Below are 23055 nucleotides of genomic sequence, written 5' to 3' on the forward strand. Positions count from 1 at the left end.
ATAAAATCACAGGTAGGCTGAAAGTAAAAGAAAAAAAAATGGACTTTTTACTGTTCAGGCTAATTTGGTGTGCTATGACAGCACAAGTATTAATGGATCTCTAGGGATTTACAGCATTTAACAATTTGGCATGTAGTGTATATGCCTGTCCTATTGCTGGATAAGGATATCCCAAACTGTGAATATATCATTTCAAAAGTCTGAAAGGGGGAGGGCCGGGGTGGGGAGAGGGAAGGAGTATTAACCCTTTCTAATCGGCTTTTCTTTTCCTTTCTCTTTGGTGACTAAGAGGACTCCCACCTTCTAGCTTTTAGTTATCAATTTTTATAAATGTATTTAATTTAATTTCTCTGAGATCCAAGAAGATTGACAGAAGTTTTCTCATTATAGTTGGTAGGTTTGAGATGTGCAAACCTACTTCCCTTGCGGTTGAGATTATCTAGGTTGCCAGCTTTTATAGAGGGAAAAGTTATAGAGTTATTCTATTCTAGGAAGTAGTATATCATCAGCAACCCCCCCCTTTTTTTTTTTTCTTTTTTTTGCGGTACGCAGGCCTCTCACCGTTGTGGCCTCTCCCGTTGCGGAGCACAGGCTCCGGACGCGCAGGCTCAGCGGCCATGGCTCACGGGCCCAGCCGCTCCGCGGCATGTGGGATCCTCCCGGCCCGGGGCACGAACCCGTGTCCCCTGCATCGGCAGGCGGGCTTTCAACCACTGCGCCACCAGGGAAGCCCAGCAACCCCCTTTTTTTGATACTCTGCTTTCAGAATTATATAATGAAGAACATTTCTTTAAGAGATGAATTATAGTACAGAAATTTATTGAAAACACTGTATTTTAGTACTTAAAATCTTTTTCATTGCTTTGTAAGACTTTAATACATAAATGAAAAGTTTTATTAAATGTTAGCATTTAATTAGCATTTTAGTTGCATTTTGTGTTTATGCATACTTTTGCTAACACTATATAAGAATTCTTAACTAAAACTTTATTTTAGTGATCCTTGTTGGAATGATAGTAAACCTTTTTGTCTCTAGTGTACTTATGGTGGTACTTATCCTTTGCTTTGGGTTGAAAAAAAGTTAAGCTCTCTGTGCTAGAGGATGTTGTAACAAAGCAAATGATTTTCAAGTGAAAATAAGAATTAAATATGAGAAGAAGGTAAAGAAGCATGTCTATCCAATTTTGTGAAAATTTTTAAAATATGTTTGTGATTTTAGTATATTGGGGTGTTTGGCTTTATGTTAATCCTTAAATTAGTATTCCTTTAGGGGAAAAAAAGCCTTTCATTTTTGTATCTTGACTAACTTTTAGAAAGTGTTTATGTAATTTTAAGTGTGATCAGGTGGTCCATGTGTTTCCCACTAGTTCTTTTTTAGTAAATGTGGAATTGTTTCATGTTAGTTTTACTAGTAGAACTATAAAATCTAGGTTTTGTTTGAGCAGTACAGTCTCAAGTTTATGCCAAGTTTGATCTACTTTGTTATGTTAGCTTTTTCCTAAGGATTTTTTTTGTGTGAAAATGTTTCTTGCAAGTGATACATCTACTCCTCAGTAACTGACCAGAAGGCACATGAAAGAAGAAACATGTTCAGTGAAGAAAATTACTTTGGTTGTCATTTTTCACCCCTCTGTGACAATGAGATGTTTTCATAATCCTGATTTTACAACCCAGTTTTTAATTCTTGTCTATACTTTTTTATAGTCATCTAATTACATACAGTTAAAGTTAGTAAGTGCCTCATAAGCATTTCTCAATTACCTTTGTCACATATATCTTTAAATATACCTTATCTGTATGTAACAGCAGGTTTCTTTTTTAACTTCTAGTACTATACAACGGGAATTAAGTATTTTTGTATTTGAGCAGTGTTTAACCTTTGAATGTCACATTAATGTAGAAGGGAGTGAGGATGAAAATCAAATGTATTAGAACATAAATTTAAGCTAAATCATAAAGATTCTGTGATTAACTGAACGGTAAAGAAAATGATTTTAAGATTCAATTCTAAGTGGATTTTAAAATAAATGCTTATTTAAAATGTAAAGAAATTTATTGATATATAACTAGCAATATTTGACAGGGAAAGAGTTGACTTTAAGGTTATCTACTGATTTACCAAATACCAAGTCTATGTCTGGCTTTACTCTGTTGTCTGCTTTACTCTGTTGTCTGTTTTACACTTACAAGATGTCACAGCATACATTTTTACTAATGACTTTTTTTTGTCATTCTATTGCTAACAAATCTTTCATTATTTTGTCACTAATAAGTCAGTTCAAAGTAGAGCTTTCAACTTAATTTTTTGGGGGAAAAGTTTCATTTTTAAAAGTATTTTAACAACTTGAACAGAGTTGTGAAAAGAATATTTTGTTCTGTGGGAAGGCTCTATTTACACTTCAGTAAGGGAAAGCATCTAGTGGAATGTATACTGTGGTATCTTCTTAGGAAAGCTTCATTAGATGGTTATTTATTGCATTTTCAGTTTGCACATCAGATGTTGGCTGTGTCATAGTCACAAATTTGGTGAGAGTAAATAACCTTAGTATTGTAAAGATGTGGTTTATAAATCTCTTATGCGTACAAAAATGCTGTGTTCTATTTTTTTATTCCATCTATACAAAGACATTAAAAATGGTGATCACATAGTTGTCTTTAATTGATAAATTTAGATATCATTTGCCTTTTTTACTTTCAGTAAAAGTAGAGCATATATTTGATAAACATTATTAAACTAACATTTTGCTGCACTGATTTTTAATTAGGAATTATATAAATAAAGCATTTAGAATAATGTTTGTCAAATACAACTCACTTTTTAAAGTTAATACAACAAAAAGGCAAACCTCATTTAAAATTTACTTTGAAGCTCAGTGTTTTTGCTTTCTTAGTTGTCTACCACCTCCCTCCCTTCTCCCTCCCTTCTCTGTTCAAATGGAGAGGATATAAGGAGAGTACAGATGCGGCAGGTCTTAAACGAAAGCGTTCCCAAGGTACAGTAATTGTAGTTTTACTTCTCCATGTAGTTATATTCCTGGCTTGTAGCTTTCAGTTGTGATTATAGCATTCGGTTGTATTTAGAGCATAGAAATTACTAGTATTTTAGAAATGTATCCATTGTATTATTTTGCTTAGTGTTAATTATAAGTGGTGTAAACATTTGCAAACAATGTGTATAGTTCAATAATGGGATATTCGCCAATATTAAGATGCTTTAAGACAACACAAAGGTTTAGAGAGAAACAAAATTTTGTTGGCTTAACTTGGTGTTATAGTTTTAATGTTTTAAGCATATGTTGCTCAAAACTATTTTAACAAAATGCAGTTTTGAAACATTGGATTAAAAGGCTTAAAGTACTGACTTGGATCAGACATAGAAGTAGAAAAAGAAATAATTATTAAACTCTTGCAAAAGATTTTTTTTAATTTATGAAAAGTTCTTTTATTTAAAACCTGAGTTTGTACACTGGTTTTATGTTTTATTTGCAACTGAAGATGTTATTCATGTTTGTTATGTTAATTGCATCTTGGTCTTGTGTTCAATATTAGTAATGTGTCCTGGCAGGTAAGTAAGATATAAATAGATTTTTCGTAAGTTTTTGAAGTGGCATTTGTACCATAACTCAGAAGTACATTTCCCTGGCAATGATTTGCTTTTCTATGTATTCTAGTAAGGAATAGCTTTTCACAAAAATGTCTTATGATCTTAGATCTTGACCAGGACTCCATCCTTTCATAGTTAGCATCTTCAAATCAGGAGAGTTGGACTCTGTCACTAACTAGCTTTGTGGCAAGTCACTTAATCCCTTTGTACCTGTATGTCTTTATATATAATGGGAGATATTTTTGCCTAAAGAGGATTTTAAGAAAATAAATTAGGCATAGTGATTTGAAGGTGGCTCGTTTTCTGAAGGTATGTGAATTTTTCTTACCTCTATACAAGAGATAAAGAGGAAAAGTTGAAGTCCTTCAGACAATAAGACATCAAACTGTGAATTGGTGGACAAGTTTTGACAATTTTCTTAACTGTTGCTTCCACAAACGTTACTACATTTGTGACATGTGGCAAGTATTGTGCTATGACTGTGTTTGGTGCTAGTGATACAAAATGACCAAGGTATGTCCCTGCCTCACAGAGTTTGCGTATTCCTGAAGGATATAGGTTTGCATTTTTTTTTTTTTAAAGAGCTCATTTTCACCAAGCATACCTCGGTTACAGAAATGAAATAACCATACTAATTTGAACATCATAGTAGGAAAAAATTTATTTCTTGTTAAAAGATCTTTCAACCTTGGAGCTCTGTTATGGTGGGCAATATCCAGTGATAACTGGCTTTAGTATCTGTTCCAAAAATACCTTATATTCTAATAAATTAGATGATTCTCTTCCCAGTTTAAAGATAATTTTTTTTTCATCTGAGTCATGTTTTTATCTTGTGCTGAGTGAAATTTTCACAGATCAAAAAATAAAATCAACAGAAGAAATGAAACTTAAGTTTCTATGTCAACTGTACTGAGAACTTTCATGAAGGTGTATATCCCTTAGTCCTAAGGAATGGCCACATCACCTGGGAAAGCAGTTCTTTAATAATCAGAGGATATTTCCTATAGAGGTTAAAATTATGGTAGTTAAGCCAGTTTATTCCATGTTGTTCCAACAAGTTGCCTTTTCCTGTAGCATGCTTAATAACTTATAAAGTCCCTATCCATTACTTGTTTCACATCAATATATGTTTCAATGAAATAGTTTTTTATTGAACTGAGTTAAAATATTGATTCAAAAAATCTGTGTATTATAATTTTCACACAAATGAAGTTTGTCTTGGAGACCTTCAAATTAGTTTTTCCTTTTGCAACAGCTATTCATAGTTTCAAGCTGAGTCGAAACCACGTGGACTGGCACAGTGTGGATGAAGTGTATCTTTATAGTGATGCAACAACATCTAAAATTGCAAGAACAGTTACTCAAAAACTGGGATTTTCTAAAGGTATTTGTTAAATATTACTAGAGTTTGTCAAAATGTTGGGAATCTAACTTTTTCTCTTATGTTCAAAATAGATGATCCAGGTTTTATTTTTAGTATTTTTTAAGTATGTATTAAATTTAGTACCAGTTACTACCCTGTTAAACTCTTTTTAAGGTGACTGAGTTAACATGTGTTCATTAATGAATAATTATATATTTAGAATGGTCTGGCAAGATTAATAAATACACTTTTTACTTATAAAAGCACAAAAGCAGTCAAACCTGAGGCAGTGCTGTGAAATAAAACATGGCAGTTGAAATATAGTGTCAGTAAAGATGAAGACTGGACATTTTTCAGTGGATCTAGTGAGATGTAGGTCATCGGTGACTTAGATGGATTGCTGGGACAGAACCAGATTGGCATGGGTTGAAGTTTAAGTAGAAGTTGAAGAAATGGAGGCAGTGAGAATAGATAGCTCTTTAAACAAGTTCGACTAAAAGAAAGAGAAGAGGGACTGGTACTTGGGGAAGAGGTGAATGCATTATGAAAAAATCTTTCAAAAATTTTTTCTAAGTCTGATAATTTTTTTACTGTCTTATTTTTAATTCTTTGATAATAGATGTGCTTGAATATTTACATGTTCATTAGTCAGTTGTATTTGTTTTGTGAGTTACTTTATCAACATCTTTAGCCCATTTTGCTATTTGGTTGATTCATTTCACTTTTTGATGAATAAGTTCTTTTTGTATGCTTACGTAATTAACTTATTACTGTGTGTCATATTTTGCAAAAACTTTCGCAGTTTGTCATTTGTCTTTTATCTTTGCTTCATGATACATTCATTATAGAGAAGTTTTTAATTTTTATGTGTTCAGTTCATCCTTTTTTCTTTCCTTTTGCCTTATGGTTTCTGGCTTCGCTGTCATGTCCAGTTCAGCAGTTTATATTAGAACTGATCAATACTTATCTTACAAATTTTATCCCCCCCAACCTAGTGAAATTTTTTCATAGTATTCCTTTTATTTCTTTATTTTTTCAATATATTGTGAAAATGCTATTTCTGTAATAAACAATAAACATAGAATCATAATTTTCCTACAGCGTCAAGTAGTGGGACCAGACTTCATAGAGGTTATGTAGAAGAAGCCACATTAGAAGACAAGCCATCACAGACTGCCCATATTGTATTTGTTGTGCATGGCATTGGGCAGAAAATGGACCAAGGAAGAATTATCAAAAATACAGCCATGTGAGTTCTTTGATGAATACATTCTCCATCTAGTCAGAGTCCAAACTTCTGTCCAGGCTATAATAGAGTTTAATTGTTATGCCACGTGCTTCTTCAGTACCAACTATTCTATCTGTTTAAGTTGTAGAGTAAGTTTCTGGACCAGATTTTGAGAGTGATTATATCTAGATGATGATGATGATATTTATTTGATTCTTTTTCCTCCATAACATGGAGAAGAGGTTTAAGAAAGCCTTTTTAACTTAATATATTGTTAGTTTACATTAAACTGAGGTTGAAAGCAAGAAAAAAGTCTGGTTTGAAGTTTGTATGTTACTCTCTGAATTGCAGAAACTGAGAATACTGTATAATTATGAAAAAGCTAAGAATTGTTTAAGTTGCCAGTCAGCAGCTTAACTTGTCCAAGTAATTACAACCAGAGGAAATTGAACTCTAAATTTTACATGGAGAAGAAACAGTGGGTGCTTTGCCAACACACCAGGCCTGTTATTTACCGCGTTTATTTATATTCAGCTTTATTCTAAAAAATTTTTAAGATGTTGTTGGGGGGAGGGATGTTTGTATTTGTGCTTCAAAAATGTTGAGGACTGTGTAAAAAGGAAATTTTAGAGTTAAGGGTACCACCACAAACTTGGCTCTGAGCTAGCACCCAGTATAAAGAAAAATCTTATCAGATTTATAATATGATGAGAACAAATCAGTTGTTGAGAACACAGTTTATCAGGTTCTGAAGCTTCAAGTAAGTGTATTTCTTGAGTCCTTATAAAGCAAATACTGTGTGATACCAGGAACTGTGTCCTCAGCAGTATCTCTATAATAATACAGTGTTCTGTTTCACTTTTTATTGTAATACCTCTTAATGCCAGCTCATGGATTAAAATAAAAATACAGTTCAATTTGGAAAAAAAACTCTTTGTCAGATACTTCTAGGCCATCCTGATCCTTGTCAATCTCCATAGCTTGTATTACAGAGATCTCTTCCCTCTGATTCTGATTTTATTTTCTGACGATTTGCACATTACTTCCCACAACATTTATATTATGTTCTGTGTCAAGATGCTAATTTTCTGCTTGGTTATCTAAGGAACCTGAGAAGTAGTTTTAACAACATGTTCTCTCTGGAGCTATTGATAATTGGAAAGGTACCAGCTTCATTTCTTTGGGTGCAAGTGAGGGAAAACTTAACTCAAAAGGAGGATTCAGTAGCCCATAAAACTGACAAGTCTAAGATTTGCCAAACAAGTCATCAGAATCCAGTTGCTATCTGTTCTACTTGCCTTCATTTTTGAGCTATTTTCAGACGTCTCCTGTGGTTCCAGATGTGGTTTATATCATCTTGTGTTCGAGTTCAAGAAGAAAAGTCTTTTTTTCCAGAAGTCCCTGCTAGTCTATGCATTTCAGTGACTGATGGTGTCACCTCCAACTGCCTGAGTCTATGCATGGCCATGGTCTGATCTGCAAAACTTGTCATCACCCTAGAATAAGATGGAAGTTGGCTTCATCATAACCATAGGGAGAGGTAGAGCCACAGATAAAAATCAAGAGCTACCACTGGAAGTAGGATGAGTAGATATAAGGTGGCTCAAAAAAAAGTGTTCAGGGCTTCCCAGGTGGCGCAGTGGTTGAGAGTCCGCCTGCCGATGCAGGGGACACGGGTTCGTGACCCGGTCGGGGAAGATCCCACATGCCGCAGAGCGTCTGGGCCCGTGAGCCATGGCCGCTGAGCCTGCGCGTCGGGAGCCTGTGCTCCACAACGGGAGAGGCCACAACAGTGAGAGGCCCGCGTACCGCAAAAAAAAAAAAAAAAAAAGTGTTCACTACAGAGAAGATGGCCATCATTTCTGCAGAGACAGGTTAATTTGATGGGAAACTCCTCACATAAATTAGTAATTGATGGAAAATATTCAAATAGAAAGGAATTCTGCTCAATACTAGATGGGAAAGTTCAAAGGATTTCTTACCCTTCCCCGGCTTTCTACCATTCCTAAGTTAGTTGTTCAGGACTTTAAAGAAAGTAAAATTAACTTCATCCTTGTCATTGCTACTCTGAAGCTTGCTTGTACTTACGATTTGATTTGTGAGACTACTGTTGAAATGAGCAACATAGAATAAGGGGTTACCACACTCCACTTCTTTGGCAACCTGCTGTTCTCTGAGGATCTCTTGAAATCATGTCCCAGAGGCCTGGAAATAGAGATTTTCGCCTCTTACCTTATTTTAGTGAATGTGCAAATGAATTCAAACTGGATTTAATCAATTTTGTTCCAGCAAAATATGTTTATTATTTAAATGAGTTGAGAAGAAAGTTTATAGACAACTTCTAGGAATATCAGAATTGGTTTACTAAAAGAGATGAATGTATTTTAAATACAATTGGATTTACTTTTTGTGGCATTTTAGTACAAGGGAAATCTTTACTGAACTTATATATCTAATAGAATAAATTAGTAATTTTATTTTTTAATATCTTTATTGGATTATAATTGCTTTACAAATTAGTAATTTTAAAGCTACAATTTTAGAAGAGTAAAAAGAGACTTTTAGTTCAGCCTGGCAGATTTAACACATAGCTTATCTTATTACCTCCTAAAACCTCACTGAAAATGATAGCAAAATAATTTTTTAATAAATTGGTGTAGACCCATAGGTACAGAAAAAACTGGGAGGACACAACAAACAAGAATGTCAACAAGATTTATTTTTTGAATAGGAAATACATTCACATGGTTCACAAATCAAAATAGGAAAATGTATAGAGTGAAAAACGTCTGACTCCTTTCCTGTCTCCATCTTCCCCCAGTGTCACTCATCCTTGTGTCTCAAAGCAATGTTTTTTATCTTATATTCTTCTGGAGTTTCTTTAGACAAAATACAGATTATTTTCACTCATAAGGCAGCATACTATATACACTCTAGACATTGCTTTCTTATGTAAAAAAATGTATCTTGGATATTATTTGCATGATTTTCTATTGCCCTCCTTTCATATATATGTGTAATATATATATTATATATAATATATATATTATATATATTATATATATTACACATATATATAATATATATTCTTAAAACCAGTTAGTTTATCAATTGATTGTTTTCCTAATTGAGAGTTATAAAGACTTTTTTTTTCAGAGCTATTTAATGATCCTTAATTAAACGGTAATTCTCAGGTGCTATTAATCTCTTCCTTCCTTTTTCAAAATATGAACTAAACATTCACTGCCTAGTGGGAGAACATGGAAGTTTAATAAGCTTAGAACTGAAATCATGAGTTTTGTGCATGGCATTACAGCTGCACAGTAATGGGTTAAGTCTGAGCTGTAGGATAATATTTTTAAATCATTCCTTTTTCTTGTTTCCTCCATCCCTCCTTGGTCTCAGTGTTTCTCATGTAGTCAAGACCTATATATTTAGGAAACAGATATTATTATTTTTAGTAAGGCAATAGTAGGGACATAGCGTGTGCGTTCTCTCTCTCCCGCTCTCTCTGTCTCTCTCGCTACCTATCTATTTGTCTATCTCTATCTCTGTCCCTCCCTTTTTTCCTCCATCCCTGATTATCTTCTTTCATCTTTCTTTCCTTTCCTTTCCCTTGCCCCTCTTTTGTGTGTGTGTGTGTGTGTGTGTGTGTGTGTGTGTGTGTGTCACTCCAGTTAATTACAACCAAGTGATTTAGTAGACATACCTGCTTGCCTAAAGTATCTACATATGTGGCCATTTGAGAACTATGATAGTGATCCTATGGAGTAGAGGATTGTCTCAGTTTACTGTAGAAGAGGACAGTATTTTAAACAAATGTAGTGTTTGAGTTTATAAGTCAAAATCAGGGTTCTTCAGCCTCATCACTATTAACATTTTCGACCAGGTAATTCTTTGCTACGGGTGGCTAACCTATACATTGTAAGATATTTAGCAGTATCCCTGACCTCTACCCACTAGATGCAAATAGAACCCCTAGTTGTGACAACCAAAAATGTCTCCAAAAAAAAAAAAAAAGTCTCCAGACATTGTCATTGTCCCCTGGAGGGGGGAAAAAATAAGTATATGCATGTTTGAGAACCACTAGCCTAAATGAACTTCTTTATTATTTTGTACATTCAGACAGCAACGTACATACCACTTCCTGATTATTATATCATAATGAAATATATATGAGCTATATAGCCATCAAAAATGAATAAGTGCATAGAATAATATTAGAAATCTTAAAATATATTCCTTCTTGTATATGTTCAAATTTGTTAAAGCTGAATACTTGAAAGATGGCAAAAAAAAAACTTTTTAGAATGTGGTAATAAAAGAGTCTGAAGTTTTGGCTATCATCTTTATTTTCAGTGATGTTAATGGAAGCAGATTTTCTTTTTCACAACCTAGAATCTATATAGACTTTTTAAATGGCAACTTTGGTGGTAGATAATCAATAAAATATAATCATATTGTAAATAATGCTTTAAAAACATACGAGAAGGACTTCCTCGGAGGCGCAGTGGTTAGGAATCCACCTGCCAATGCAGGGGACACGGGTTCAATCCCTGGTCCGGGGGGATCCCACATGCCACAGAGCAACTAAGCCTGTGCGCTCCACACACCACAACGAAGAGTAACCCCCGCTCGCTGCAACTAGAGAAAGCCTGTATAGCAATGAAGACCCAACATAGCCATAAATAAATAAATAAATAAACAAATAATTTTAAAAATAAAAATATACTAGAAATGGAGAAAGATAGACTTTTAACAAATAGTGTGTTGGGATAGCTAGGCAGCCATATGGAAACATTTAAATTGGGCCCATTTTTCACACTAAGATAAATTTCAGTGGGATCACATTTGAACCTAAGAAATGAAACCATACAAATACTATGGATTTAAAAGGTAGGATTGAGGGGAGTTTGAATTCTTATGTACCTTAGTAATAGAGAAAACTGTCCTAACTATAACTTGATCCAGAGACCTTAAGGGAAAATATTGATAAATATATAATCCCAAAAAAACCATATGGCAAAAAAAAAGAAATAAGACAAACTGAGAAAATCCATTTGCATCTTTTATCACAGATGAACAGTTAATATCTCTAAATATAAAGAACTTCTAAAAATAGAGGAGGGCTTCCCTGCTGGTACAGTGGTTAAGAATCCGCCTGCCAATGCAGGGTACACAGGTTCGAGCCCTGGTCTGGGAAGATCCCACATGCCACAGAGGAACTAAGCCCATGTGCCACAACTACTGAGCCTGTGCTCTAGAACCCATGAGCCACAGCTACTGAAGCCTGTGCACCTAGAGCCTGTGCTCCACAACAAGAGAAGCCACTGCAATGAGAAGCCCATGCACCACAACGAAGAGTAGCCCCCGCTTGCTGCAACTAGGGAAAGCCTGTGTGCAGCAACAAAGACCCAATGCAGCCAAAAATAAATAAAATTAAAAAAAAAAGATCCCACAAGCCGTGCAGTGTGGCCAAAAAAATCAATTGTATTTCTACACTAGCAATGAAAATTAAAGCATTTCCACTCCCTATAGCATCAAAAAGGATAAAATACCTAGGAATAAGTTTAACAAAAGAAGTGTAAGATTTCTACATTGAAAACTATAATACACCATTGAAAGAAATTAAAGAAGACTTAAATGAATGGAAAAGGCAACCCACATTTGAGGATTAGAAGATTTAATGTTGTTAAGATGCCAGTACTTCCTAAATGGATCTACAAATTTCACCACAATCCCTATTAAAATTTCACCTATCATTTTTTCAGAAATTGACAGGCTGATCCTAAAATTCACATGTAAATGCAGGGGACCCAGAATAGCCAAAACAATCTTGAAAAAGAATAAAGATGGATGACTTACCCTTCCCAATTTCATAATTTGCTACAAAGCTATAGTAATCAAGACATTGTGGTACTGGCTGGCCTGTAGATAGACCTAGATCAATGGAATAGAATTGAGAGTTCAGTTGATTTTCAACACGAATACCAAAATAATGCAATCAGGAAAGAATAGCCTTTTAACAAATGGTGCTAGGACACCGGGATATCCCCATGCAAAAGAATGAAGTGAAACCCCTACCTTATACCACATACAAAAATTAATTCAGAGTGGATCAAAGACCTAAATATAAAAGCTAAAACTATAAAACTCTTAGAAAATATAGGAGTAAATCTTTGTGATTTACAACCATTGCCTTGGGTTAGGCAATGGTTTCTGATATATAACACTAAAAGTAAAAGCCACTAAGGAAAAAAAAAGATAAATTGGGCTTTGTCAAAATTTAAAACTTTAGTTCTTCAAAGAACACTATCAAGTAAGTAAAGACAACACACAAAATGGTAGAAAATATTTGCAAATCATAAATCTGATATGGGTCTAGCATCTAACATATATAAAGAACACCTACAAATTCAATAATAAAATAAATAACCCAATTTTTTAAATGAGTGAAGGATTTGAATAAACAGTTATCCAAATAAAATATACAGATGGCCCATAAGCACATAAAAAGATGCTCAGTATTATTCGTCATTAAGGAAATGCAATTCAAAACCAGAGACATACCACTTCATGCTGACGACTAGGATGACTCATCAAAAAGATGGGAAATAGCAAGTATTAGCAAGGATGTGGAAAAATTAGGACCCTCATGTTGCTGATGGGATTGTAAAATAGAACAGCTGCTTTAGAAAACAGTTTGGCACTTCCTCAGAAAAATTAAATGTGAAGTTAGCATAAGAGCCAACAATTCCACTTCCAGGTATATACCCAAGAGAATTGAAAACATACATCTATGCAAAAACTTGTTAATATTCATAGCAGCATTATTTATAATAGCCAAAAAAAAAAAAGGAAACAGTTCAAATGTCCATCAGCTGGTGAATGGATAAGCAGAAACGGTGTATTCATACAGTAGAATATTATTCAACCATAAAAAGCAAAGAAGTAGTGACTCATGATACAACATGGACAAACTTTGAAACATTGTGCTAAGTGAAAGAAGCCAGACACAAAAGGCCATGTATTATAGTTCCATTTATCTGAAAAAATCCAGTATAGTCAAATTCAGAGAGACACACAGTAGATTTATGGTGCCAGGGCCTGGAGGTAGGAATTATCAGAAGTGAGTACTCTGGGTATGGTGTTTCTTCTGGGAGTGATGAAAGTGTTCTGAACTTAGATAATGGTGATGGCTGTACAATTCAGTGATATACTAAAAGCCACTGAATTGTTGAAAAAAAAAAACCAAACTATTGAGGTCGTGTCAAAGAGACACATGTCAACTTGAAGAAACTCACTGACCAAAAACGGAAACAATTTGAGCATCCGTAAGGATAATAACTACAGTGGGTTGGAATACTTCAAATATGTTTAAATCTATGAGTTAGTAATGAATGATGTCAAAAAACCTTATAGCAACTCAGTATTTAATTGTTAATAAAAGAGAAGAATTAACCATTTATCCTGCCTTTTCTCAGTTCACACAGAAACTATTTGATTGTATCACAAGGCAGCCGGTACTTGATGTGAGGAAATTTCTCTTTCCAGAAGTATAAGGAGTGATGGGATTTAAAAAACACTTTTTTGCAATCATAGTAAATTAACGGATATAAGCAGTGATCGTAACAACTGCTAGTGTCACCAAAAAGAGAGAAAACCAGGTATATATACCTGTGGAGTAGTAGTCTTGCCAAAACAATAGAACTTGAATCTTATCAGGCCGCTATATCTCACTACCAAATAGGGAGCAATGAACATGTTAAATAACACTTGGGGATGCAGTCATTAAAAAATCAGACTCTCAGAAACTCTACAGAACATAAACAGATTTACAAAGCCAAAGAAGAGAGAGAGCGATCTATAGATTAAAAGACACTTGAGAGACATATCTTCCAATTGCAATGCATAGGCTGTATTCGGAGCTCAATTCAAAAGTGTAAAAAAATATTTTTTATGTTATTATAAAATAACATCTATAGTCTAACTGGGAAAATGGGACCGCTAAACATAATTGTTGAAATGAGGATTGGTATGATAATAATTCTGAATAAGTTATGTTTTCCTTACATTTTAGAAATATATACTGAACTATTTATAGATGCACTGCTGTGATATCTGGGATTTCCTTTAAAATATTATGGGGGAAGGGTGCTAACATAAAGGGATAGCCTGAGGGAGTTTTTTTTCATAATAGAACTATTCTGTATCTTGACTGTAGTGGTGCTAATCACGAATCTATAAAGTTGACACCAAAAGGAAAAAAGTCAATTTTGCTGTACCTTAACTTTCAAAATAAAATTTAAAAATCTATGTTGTGGGGAGAGCAAGTGGAGGAATAGATGAAATAACAGGTCACGATGTGCTAATATTTGGAGCTGGGGTATTTTATTATACTATTCTCTCTTCTAAAGATTTATACATATAATTATTTAGAATATAATATTGAAGCTTGTAATATTTGAAATCATAGATGGCAAATTTAGGAAAATAGTTTTGAAATGAAGGTATCCTAGTATTACAAACTGTTGCACAGTGTAGCAGTAATTGAAACATAATTGGACAAAGTTATAAGCAAGTGGAAGTGTTATGATTAAAGACATTTTATACCATGTAAATACATATGGGAAGTTACTCTGATAAAGTTTTGTTTTGGTTTGGTTTTTTTAGGATGAGAGAGGCTGCAAGAAAAATAGAAGAAAGGCATTTTTCCAACCATGCAACACATGTTGAATTTCTGCCTGTTGAGTGGCGGTCAAAACTTACTCTGGATGGAGGTACATTTTGTTTAAAAATTAAATGATTTAGTCAGGCAACAAAGTGTTGCTCATTGGGAATGAAGTGTCTTTAATTCATTTGTCTTGAGTTATACTCACTCTTTGTTCTAGATTATTTAAGAAAATAAAATCCATTGATTTAAAAAAAATAATTACATCAACTTATGTCGTTTTGGACCACTGTATAGATTTCACAGATAACACAGTTTTTATGCATGCCCTCTGTGGATGGTGGGAAGGAGAGAGACAAGTGAAGGGAACAAAATGTTTTCTAAAGTTTTTGACAGAGAAGTGACCCGTCAATGCTTTTAAAACATATGTTGTCCACAGTTTTATATAAGCTTACATTTTCTTCCTAACAATTTTCTTCCCTTATATTTGGAAAATAAAAATCTCAGGGCTTTTTTTTTTTGCGGTATGCGGGCCTCTCACTGCTGTGGCCTCTCCCGTTGCGGAGCACAGGCTCCAGACGCGCAGGCTCAGCGGCCATGGCTCACAGGCCCAGCCGCTCTATGGCATGTGGGATCCTCCGGGACCGGGGCACGAACCCGTGTCCCCTGCATTGGCAGGCGGACTCTCAACCACTGCGCCACCAGGGAAGCCTTCAGGCCTTTTGTCTTATTGTTGTTCCTGTATTCCTTGGGCTGGTGAATTATAATCTAACATAGAGAAATTATATAATATATGCATCTTTCTTTACACAAAGTTTTGTCCTTTGAATATTAAGACCATTAAAATAGAATGTTTAGGTTGATTATTTACATAATCTGAAAGATGAGAGAGTTGTACTGAACATTGTAGCAACTGCTGTTTTTTGAGCTTTTACTGTGTGCCTGGCACTCTGTGGTTCATTTTACTTGGAGTATCTCATTTAATTTTCTCACAAATCTATGAAATACCTACTTTTATTTTCTCTTTTAAAAATAGGGAGGGCTTCCCTGGTGGCTCAGTGGTTGAGAGTCTGCCTGCCGATGCAGGGGACACGGGTTCGTGCCCCGGTCCGGGAAGATCCCACATGCCGCGGAGCGGCTGGGCCCGTGAGCCATGGCTTCTGAGCCTGCGTGTCCGGAGCCTGTGCTCCGCAACAGGAGAGGCCACGACAGTGAGAGGCCCGCATACCACACACACACAAAAAAAATAGGGAAACTGAAACTCAGTAAAATGTGAATTTAATGAAGAATGGCAGGCAAAAATCTAGGTCTGCACGATACCAGAGCCCTTGTTCATCTGAACTGCCTCCCTGGATGATTTCCAAAGTTTCTTCCTAGTCTGTGATTCTGCCTCATAGTCAGTTAGGAATGTCAGTTATAGCTTATAAACCAAAGTGACATCAAAGTTGTAATGCGTTTAACAACAACAGCAAAAAAAGATTGTGACCAAAGAAGACTTCTCAGCAGCAACAGCTCATATGTAAAGTTCTGGTGTAGTAACATTATCTTTTGAGCTTTTTCCATTCACCCAGATAAATATTTTAGGCTGCTCAGGAATGTATCAATAGATAACTTGGATGAATTAACATTTAATAAAACCCCTACGTCTGTAATTTTCTGTTAGGTTTAAACTACTGCAATGGAATCTTGAAGGCATTATGCTGAGTGAAAGAAGCTAAAGGAAGAACACCACTGTTTCTCTCTCTTCTCAACACTTCTGACACCAAATATGTTGGGGATTTTCCCACACCAGCCAATTCTTTAGTTCTTGGTGGACATCAGTGGGGTGTCCTACAATTTAATTCATTTCTGACACTAACTGCTCAGAGATAGTATAGACAGATTAAGGTCTCAGTCTCACGAGGCTTTTGCCCACTTCAGATGCCAATCACAAGTTCCAGATTGTCCCCTGTAGTTGTGACTGACTATAAATTGAGGGTGGGGGGGGGTCCCACGACCCCCTCCTGAGCTTCAGTAATTTACTAGAACAACTCACAAAATTCAGGGAAACATTTACAGTTGACCTTTGAACAGACATTAAGGGCACCGACATCCCCCTCAGCCCCAGTCAAAAATCCAAGTATAAACTTATATTCCAACCCTGTATTCACAGTTCCCCATCTGCAGATGCAGCCAACCACAGATGGTCTAGTACTGTAGTATGTATTTATTGAAAAAAATCTGCATATAAGAGGATCCACAGAATTCAAACCCATGTTGTTCAAGGATCAACTGTACTTACATTTACTGGTTTAAATTACATTTATTCATTTAAAGACTATTACAGAGGATACAGACGAACAACCAGATGAAGAGCTACATAGGGCAATGTATGGGGAAGGGGTGCAGAGATTTCATGTCCTCTTCAAGTGCACAATGCTTCTAGTACTTCCATTTGTTCAACAACCTAGAAGCCCTTCAACCCCTGTTGTTTAGGGTTTTTATGGAGGTTCCATCATGTAGGCATAATTGATTAAATCATTGGCTATTGGCAATTGAACTTAACCTCCAGCCCCTCTCCCCTTCCCAGAGGTTGGTGAATGGGACAGGAAGTTCAAAATTGGTTCCTCTGGCAACCAGCCCCCATTCTCTAAGAGTCAGCTCATTAGCATATACTTAGTTAGGATTGGCAGAGGCTCATTATGAATTGTAAAGACATTCCTTTCACCCTATCACTCAGGAACTTAAAAGGGTTTTTGGAACCCTGTGTCAGAACCAGGGACAAGGACGAAATATGTATTTCTTATATCACAACATCACAGAAGTGAAACCCAAAGGTTATATAATTTATGCTTCCATTTATATGACATACTGCAAAAGACAAAACTAAAGGGATAGAGAACAGATCAGTGGCTGCCAGGGTTTGGAGGTGGGGAGTTGAGTTCTAAAGGGCAGCATGTGGGAGTTTTTTTAGGGTGATGGAACAGTTTTGTGTCCTGATCATGGTGGTAGTTATGCAAAACTATACATGCATTAAAACTGAGAGTTCTAGGGCTTCCCTGGTGGCGCAGTGGTTGAGAGTCCGCCTGCCGAGGCAGGGGATACGGGTTTGTGCCCCGGTCCGGGAAGATCCCACATGCCACAGAGCGGCTGCGCCCGTGAGCCATGGCCGCTGAGCCTGCACGTCCGGAGCCTGTGCTCTGCAACGGGAGAGGCCACAACAGTGAAAGGCCTGTGTACCAAAAAACAAAACAAAACAAAACAAAACTTGAGAGTTCTAGTAATTTTTCTGTAGATTCTTTTGTATATTCTGTGTAGACAATCACATGACCTGCAAATGAAAACAGATCTTTTCCATTTCTTAAAACTATTATTTCTTTTTCTTATCGTATTGCACTGGCTAAGACTTCGGGTAGAACATTTGTTCAAATAGTAAACATTCTATGATAAAAACTCACCAGGAAATAGGCATAGAAGGAACATACTTCAACATATATGGCCATATATGACAAGCCCACAGCTAACATCATGCTCAGTGGTGAAAAACTTAAAGCATTTCCTCTAAGATCAGGAACAAGACAGGAATGCTCACTTTCACCACTTTTATTCAGCAGAGTATTGGAAGTCCTAGCCACAGCAATCAGATAAGAAAGAGAAATAAAAGGAATCCACATTGGAAAGGAAGAAGTAAAACTGTCAGTGTTTGCAGATGTTGTGATACTATACCTAGACAATCCTAAGGACACCACCATAAAACTGCTAGAGCTCATCAATGAATTCAGTAAAGTTGCAAGGTACAAAATAATATTCAGAAAACTGTTGCACTTCTATACACTAACAACAAACTGTCAAAAAAGATAAATTAAGGAAACAATCCCATTTACCATTACATCAAAAAGAGTAAAATACCTAGGAATAAACCTACCTAAGGAGGTAAAAGACCTGTTCTCAGAAAACTATAAGACACCAATGAAAGAAATTGAAGACGACACCAACAGATGGAAAGATATACTATGTTCATGGATTGGAAGAATTAATATTGTTAAAATGACCATACTACCCAAGGCAATCTACAGATTCGGTGCAATCCCTATCAAAATACCAAGGGCATTTTTCACAGAACTAGAACAAATAATTTTAAAATGTGTATGGAAACACAGAAGACCCTGCATAGCCAAAACAATCTTGAGAAAGAAGAACAGAGCTAGAGGAATCACACTCCCTGACTTCAGACTATACTATGAAGCTACAGTCATCAAAACAGTAGGGTACTGGCACAAAAACCAACACATAGATCAATGGAACAGAAATAAACCCATGCACTATCGTCAATCTACAACAAAGGAGACAAGAATGTACAATGGGGAAAAGACAGTTTCTTCAATGAGTGGTGCCGGGAAAACCGGAGAGTTACATGTAAAAGAGTGAAATTAGAATTTTCTCTAACACAAGATACAAAAATAAACTCAAAATGGATTAAAGACCTAAGTGTAAACCCACAAAACTAGAAGAAAACATAGGTGGAACACTCTGGAATGGAAGAAAATATTTGCAAATGATATGACCAATAAGGGGTTAATATCCAATACCTCATATAGCTCGACATCAAGAAAAATAAACAACCCAATTAAAATGGGCAGAAGACCTGAATAGACGTTTTTCCAAAGAAGATGCACAAATGGCCAACAGGCAAATAAGATGCTCAACATTATTAATCACTAAAGAAATGCAGATTAAAACTACAGTGAGCTATTACCTCACTCCTGTCAGAATGGTTATCATCAAAAAGGACACAAATAACAAATGTTGGAGAGGATGTGGAGAAAAGGGAACCTTCATACGCTGATGGTGGGAATGTAAATTGGTGCAGCCCTAGAAAACAGTACAGAGGTTCCTCAAAAAACTAAAAATAGAGTTACCATATGACCCAGCAATTCCATTCCTGAGTATATATCCGAAAAAAACGAAAACAGTAATTTGAAAAGTTACACACACCCCAATGTTGATAGCAGCATTACGTATTTATAATAGTGAAGATGTGGAAGTAACCTAAGTGTCCATCAACAGATGAATGGATAAAGAAGATGTCATATATATACATACACAATGGAATACTACTCAGCCATAAAAGAATAATGAAATTTTGCCATTTGCAATGACATGGATGGACTTGGAGGGTATTATGCTAAGTGAAATAAGTCATACAAAGACAAACTCTGTATGTTATCACTTATATGTGGAATCTAAAAAACAAAGCAAACTAGCGAATATAACAGAAAAGAAACAGACTCACAGAGAACAAACTAGTGGTTACCGGGGGGGAGGGAGAAGATAGGGGAAGGGGGGGATTGAGAAGTACAAACTACTGCATATAAAATAAATAAGCTACAAGGATATATTGTTCAACACTAGGACTATAGCCAATATTTTATAACTGAAAATGGAATATAACCTTTAAAAATTGTGAATTACTGTTTGTACACCTGGAACTTATATAATATTGTATATCAACTGAACCTCAATAAAAATTTTTTTAATTATATAAAAAAAGTAGATATCCTTAGCTTGTTCCTGATTTAGAGGAAATGTTTTTTAACCTTTCAGCACTAATGAGTGCAGTGATGTTTGCGGTAGGTAAATACCCTTCATCATTATTTTTAAATTTACATATAGTAAAATTTCAAGCAGGTAAGGTTCATTAGATTCAAAGCTAGTCTTGAATATATAAATGTTAATTTAAAGCAGTTATTTCAAGGAATGTAACTTTTTTCACAGTTTATTCTTTCCCTAAAATGAATCTTCTCTAAGTTTAATTTTTTTTTTAACTTGTAGACACTGTTGATTCCATAACTCCAGACAAAGTGCGAGGTTTAAGGGATATGTTAAATAGCAGTGCAATGGACATAATGTATTATACTAGCCCACTTTATAGAGATGAAGTAAGTATCATGATTATCTTATTGCTATTGGGTATTTTTTTGAGTGATAACATGTGTCCTGAATTTTAACATTTTATGTTCTTTTTTTTACAAGCAAGTGAGAAATTATAGGAATCCATTAATCTATAAATAGCCTGTATTTCATAGTGCATTTGAAGTCTTAAACTACACATTGGGACACTTAATAAAATGGGTAACCTTGGAAGTGAGAGGTTGGTTAGAAAATAGCTCTTTGAAAAGTAACAGTTTTCATAAGTCTGATTAGTAATATCTATGAGTATTATCCTCACAAAAGAGCTTTTTAAAAAATATTTATTTATTCATTTGGCTGTGTCAGGTCTTAGTTGCGGCATGCAGGATCTTTCATTGTGTCACATGGGCTCTTCGTTGTGGCGTGTGGGCTCTCTAGTTGTGGCACGCAGGCTCTAGAGCATGCAGGCTTAGTTGCCCAGACCAGGGGTCGAACCCATGTCCCCTGCATTGGAAGGCAGATTCTTGACCACTGGACCACCAGGGAAGTCCCACAAAAGAGTTTTAAACATTTAGAAATGTCCTTCAAGTGTTTTTGTATATAAAAGACTTGCTTTTATTGTGTCATTTCTATAGTGGAGTTTTGTAGTTTTCAAATGGTAATTTTGCTCATGCATCACAAAGATAACCCTAAAGGGGGGCAGATGGGGAGGGTAGGTGAAGGGAGATAGTTTATTCAGAGGGATGAGGGAATCTCTACCAATGCAATTTGTCACTTTATTGGTAACAGAAAAAGAATGTTGTTTCATGGGAATAACCACATTAATTACCTAACATGTATTAACTTGTTTAATCCTTACCCTATGAAGTAGATATGATTAGTATCTTCATTTGAAGGTAAAGAAACTAGTACAAGGAGTAATTACCAATAGAGCGGCTCTGCTGCTCTGTGCTACTCCAAGCCAATCCGTTGCTGATTTTGTTCATTCAGAGTCATTCCCTAACTTAATCCAGGATATCTTTTACATATCGACAGAAATATGTTTGGTTAGTTGCCACAGAAAATTCCTTCTCTTCCAACTACCATCCCCTTAGGATTTTTCTTCATTCCTCTTTCTATATCCCCTCATTGCCATATACCAGTATTGGGCAAGATCTGCCTTGATCTGATTGAGAACAAACAGTAAAAGAAGCTACAAGGAGAATTGCTATTCTGGGCTTAATTCTAACCAAAAAGGAAGGCCTAGTCGGTGAAGTAGAACACTTAATAATTTCCACGTTCATACTCCTTTATAGTGAACAATGGGCATCATTAGATATGCTCTGAAGGTTAGAACACTGAACTATAGTATTGCAAGTAAACCAGTGAGGCGGGGGGAAAAGGAAAGAGAAGGGCTGAGAGCATATTACTATACACACATACACACACACACACACACACACACACACACGCACATGCACACGCACACGTGGTTGGTAGTACTCCTAAAACGGTATCCTGAATCTTCAAGGCTAAAATGTGCTGAGTCATGTCCCCTAAAAGTAATAAGTGCTTTTTAAAAACTTTAAGTTGGCGTTAATATCCAGAAAAACTAAAAAGAGAAAAGCGCCAGACTCAGACCTCTGGCCATTGGTGAATGATGACTGAGAAAGTGATCACTTTTTAGTTTGCTCTTATAGTCAAAGATAATTTTCCTCAGAATGGAATTGAATAAACCAGATATTCAGTAGGAAAAGGGAACTGATCATTAAGATAAATGAAATGGAAGAACACCCAATGTTTTAAATTAGTTGGTTTTTTGATCCAGTTGAATTTCATGGAAAAGCCCTGAGAATTGTGTCTGAGATTCACCAGCAATCTTCAGCAATGTATCCCAAACATCCCTAATTAGAACAGTCACTTGTGGTGCTCATTAAAAATGCGGGCAAAAAAAGAACCCCATGAGGGGCATTGGAATTGAGGGTATTAATGTGAATTTATGATTTTGAAAATAAGCCAGTGTATGTAGATAACATCTATATATTTAAGCGTATATGCTTAAGCACAGAAGTATATATATATGCATGTATTTCCTACCTCTGTCCACTGAAAGGGCCAAGAAGCAGACACCCCAGTCCAATGAGCATACCTAGCACCCAGATCTTTGCCTCTAGCATTGTTATTCTCCACTAAGAAAAAGTAGAGTTCCTTGGAAAAATGGCTGATTCCAGGGCTGGGGCAGGATAGGTCCAAGTCAAAGCTGGAAGAATTTGTTTTGACACAAGATAGAAAAATGCTCCAAAGAATGATGAAGCAAGACA

At 35.7% G+C, this 23055-nt stretch overlaps 1 protein-coding gene across 13 annotated transcripts in view; it reads left to right on the forward strand.

Moving 5' to 3' along the window:
* DDHD1 (DDHD domain containing 1) overlaps positions 1–23055 on the forward strand; it is a 91677-nt gene that overhangs the window by 44119 nt on the left and 24503 nt on the right. For 8 of the 13 annotated variants that reach the window (XR_010942912.1, XM_067735495.1, XM_067735485.1 and 5 more), the window contains 5 exons: positions 2892–2993; positions 4860–4988; positions 6069–6216; positions 14869–14975; positions 20678–20784. Coding sequence is in view for 12 of the 13 variants with exons in the window: in XM_067735495.1 (XP_067591596.1) it covers positions 2892–2993; positions 4860–4988; positions 6069–6216; positions 14869–14975; positions 20678–20784 (593 nt within the window). In the remaining variant the exon portion in view is untranslated. The remainder of the gene's footprint in view (positions 1–2891; positions 2994–4859; positions 4989–6068; positions 6217–14868; positions 14976–20677; positions 20785–23055) is intronic. The other 5 variants (XM_067735428.1, XM_067735466.1, XM_067735439.1 and 2 more) reach the window with 1 other exon arrangement.

The sequence above is a fragment of the Pseudorca crassidens genome, chromosome 1, assembly GCF_039906515.1.
Source record: "Pseudorca crassidens isolate mPseCra1 chromosome 1, mPseCra1.hap1, whole genome shotgun sequence".
Taxonomy (NCBI): Eukaryota; Metazoa; Chordata; class Mammalia; order Artiodactyla; family Delphinidae; genus Pseudorca; species Pseudorca crassidens.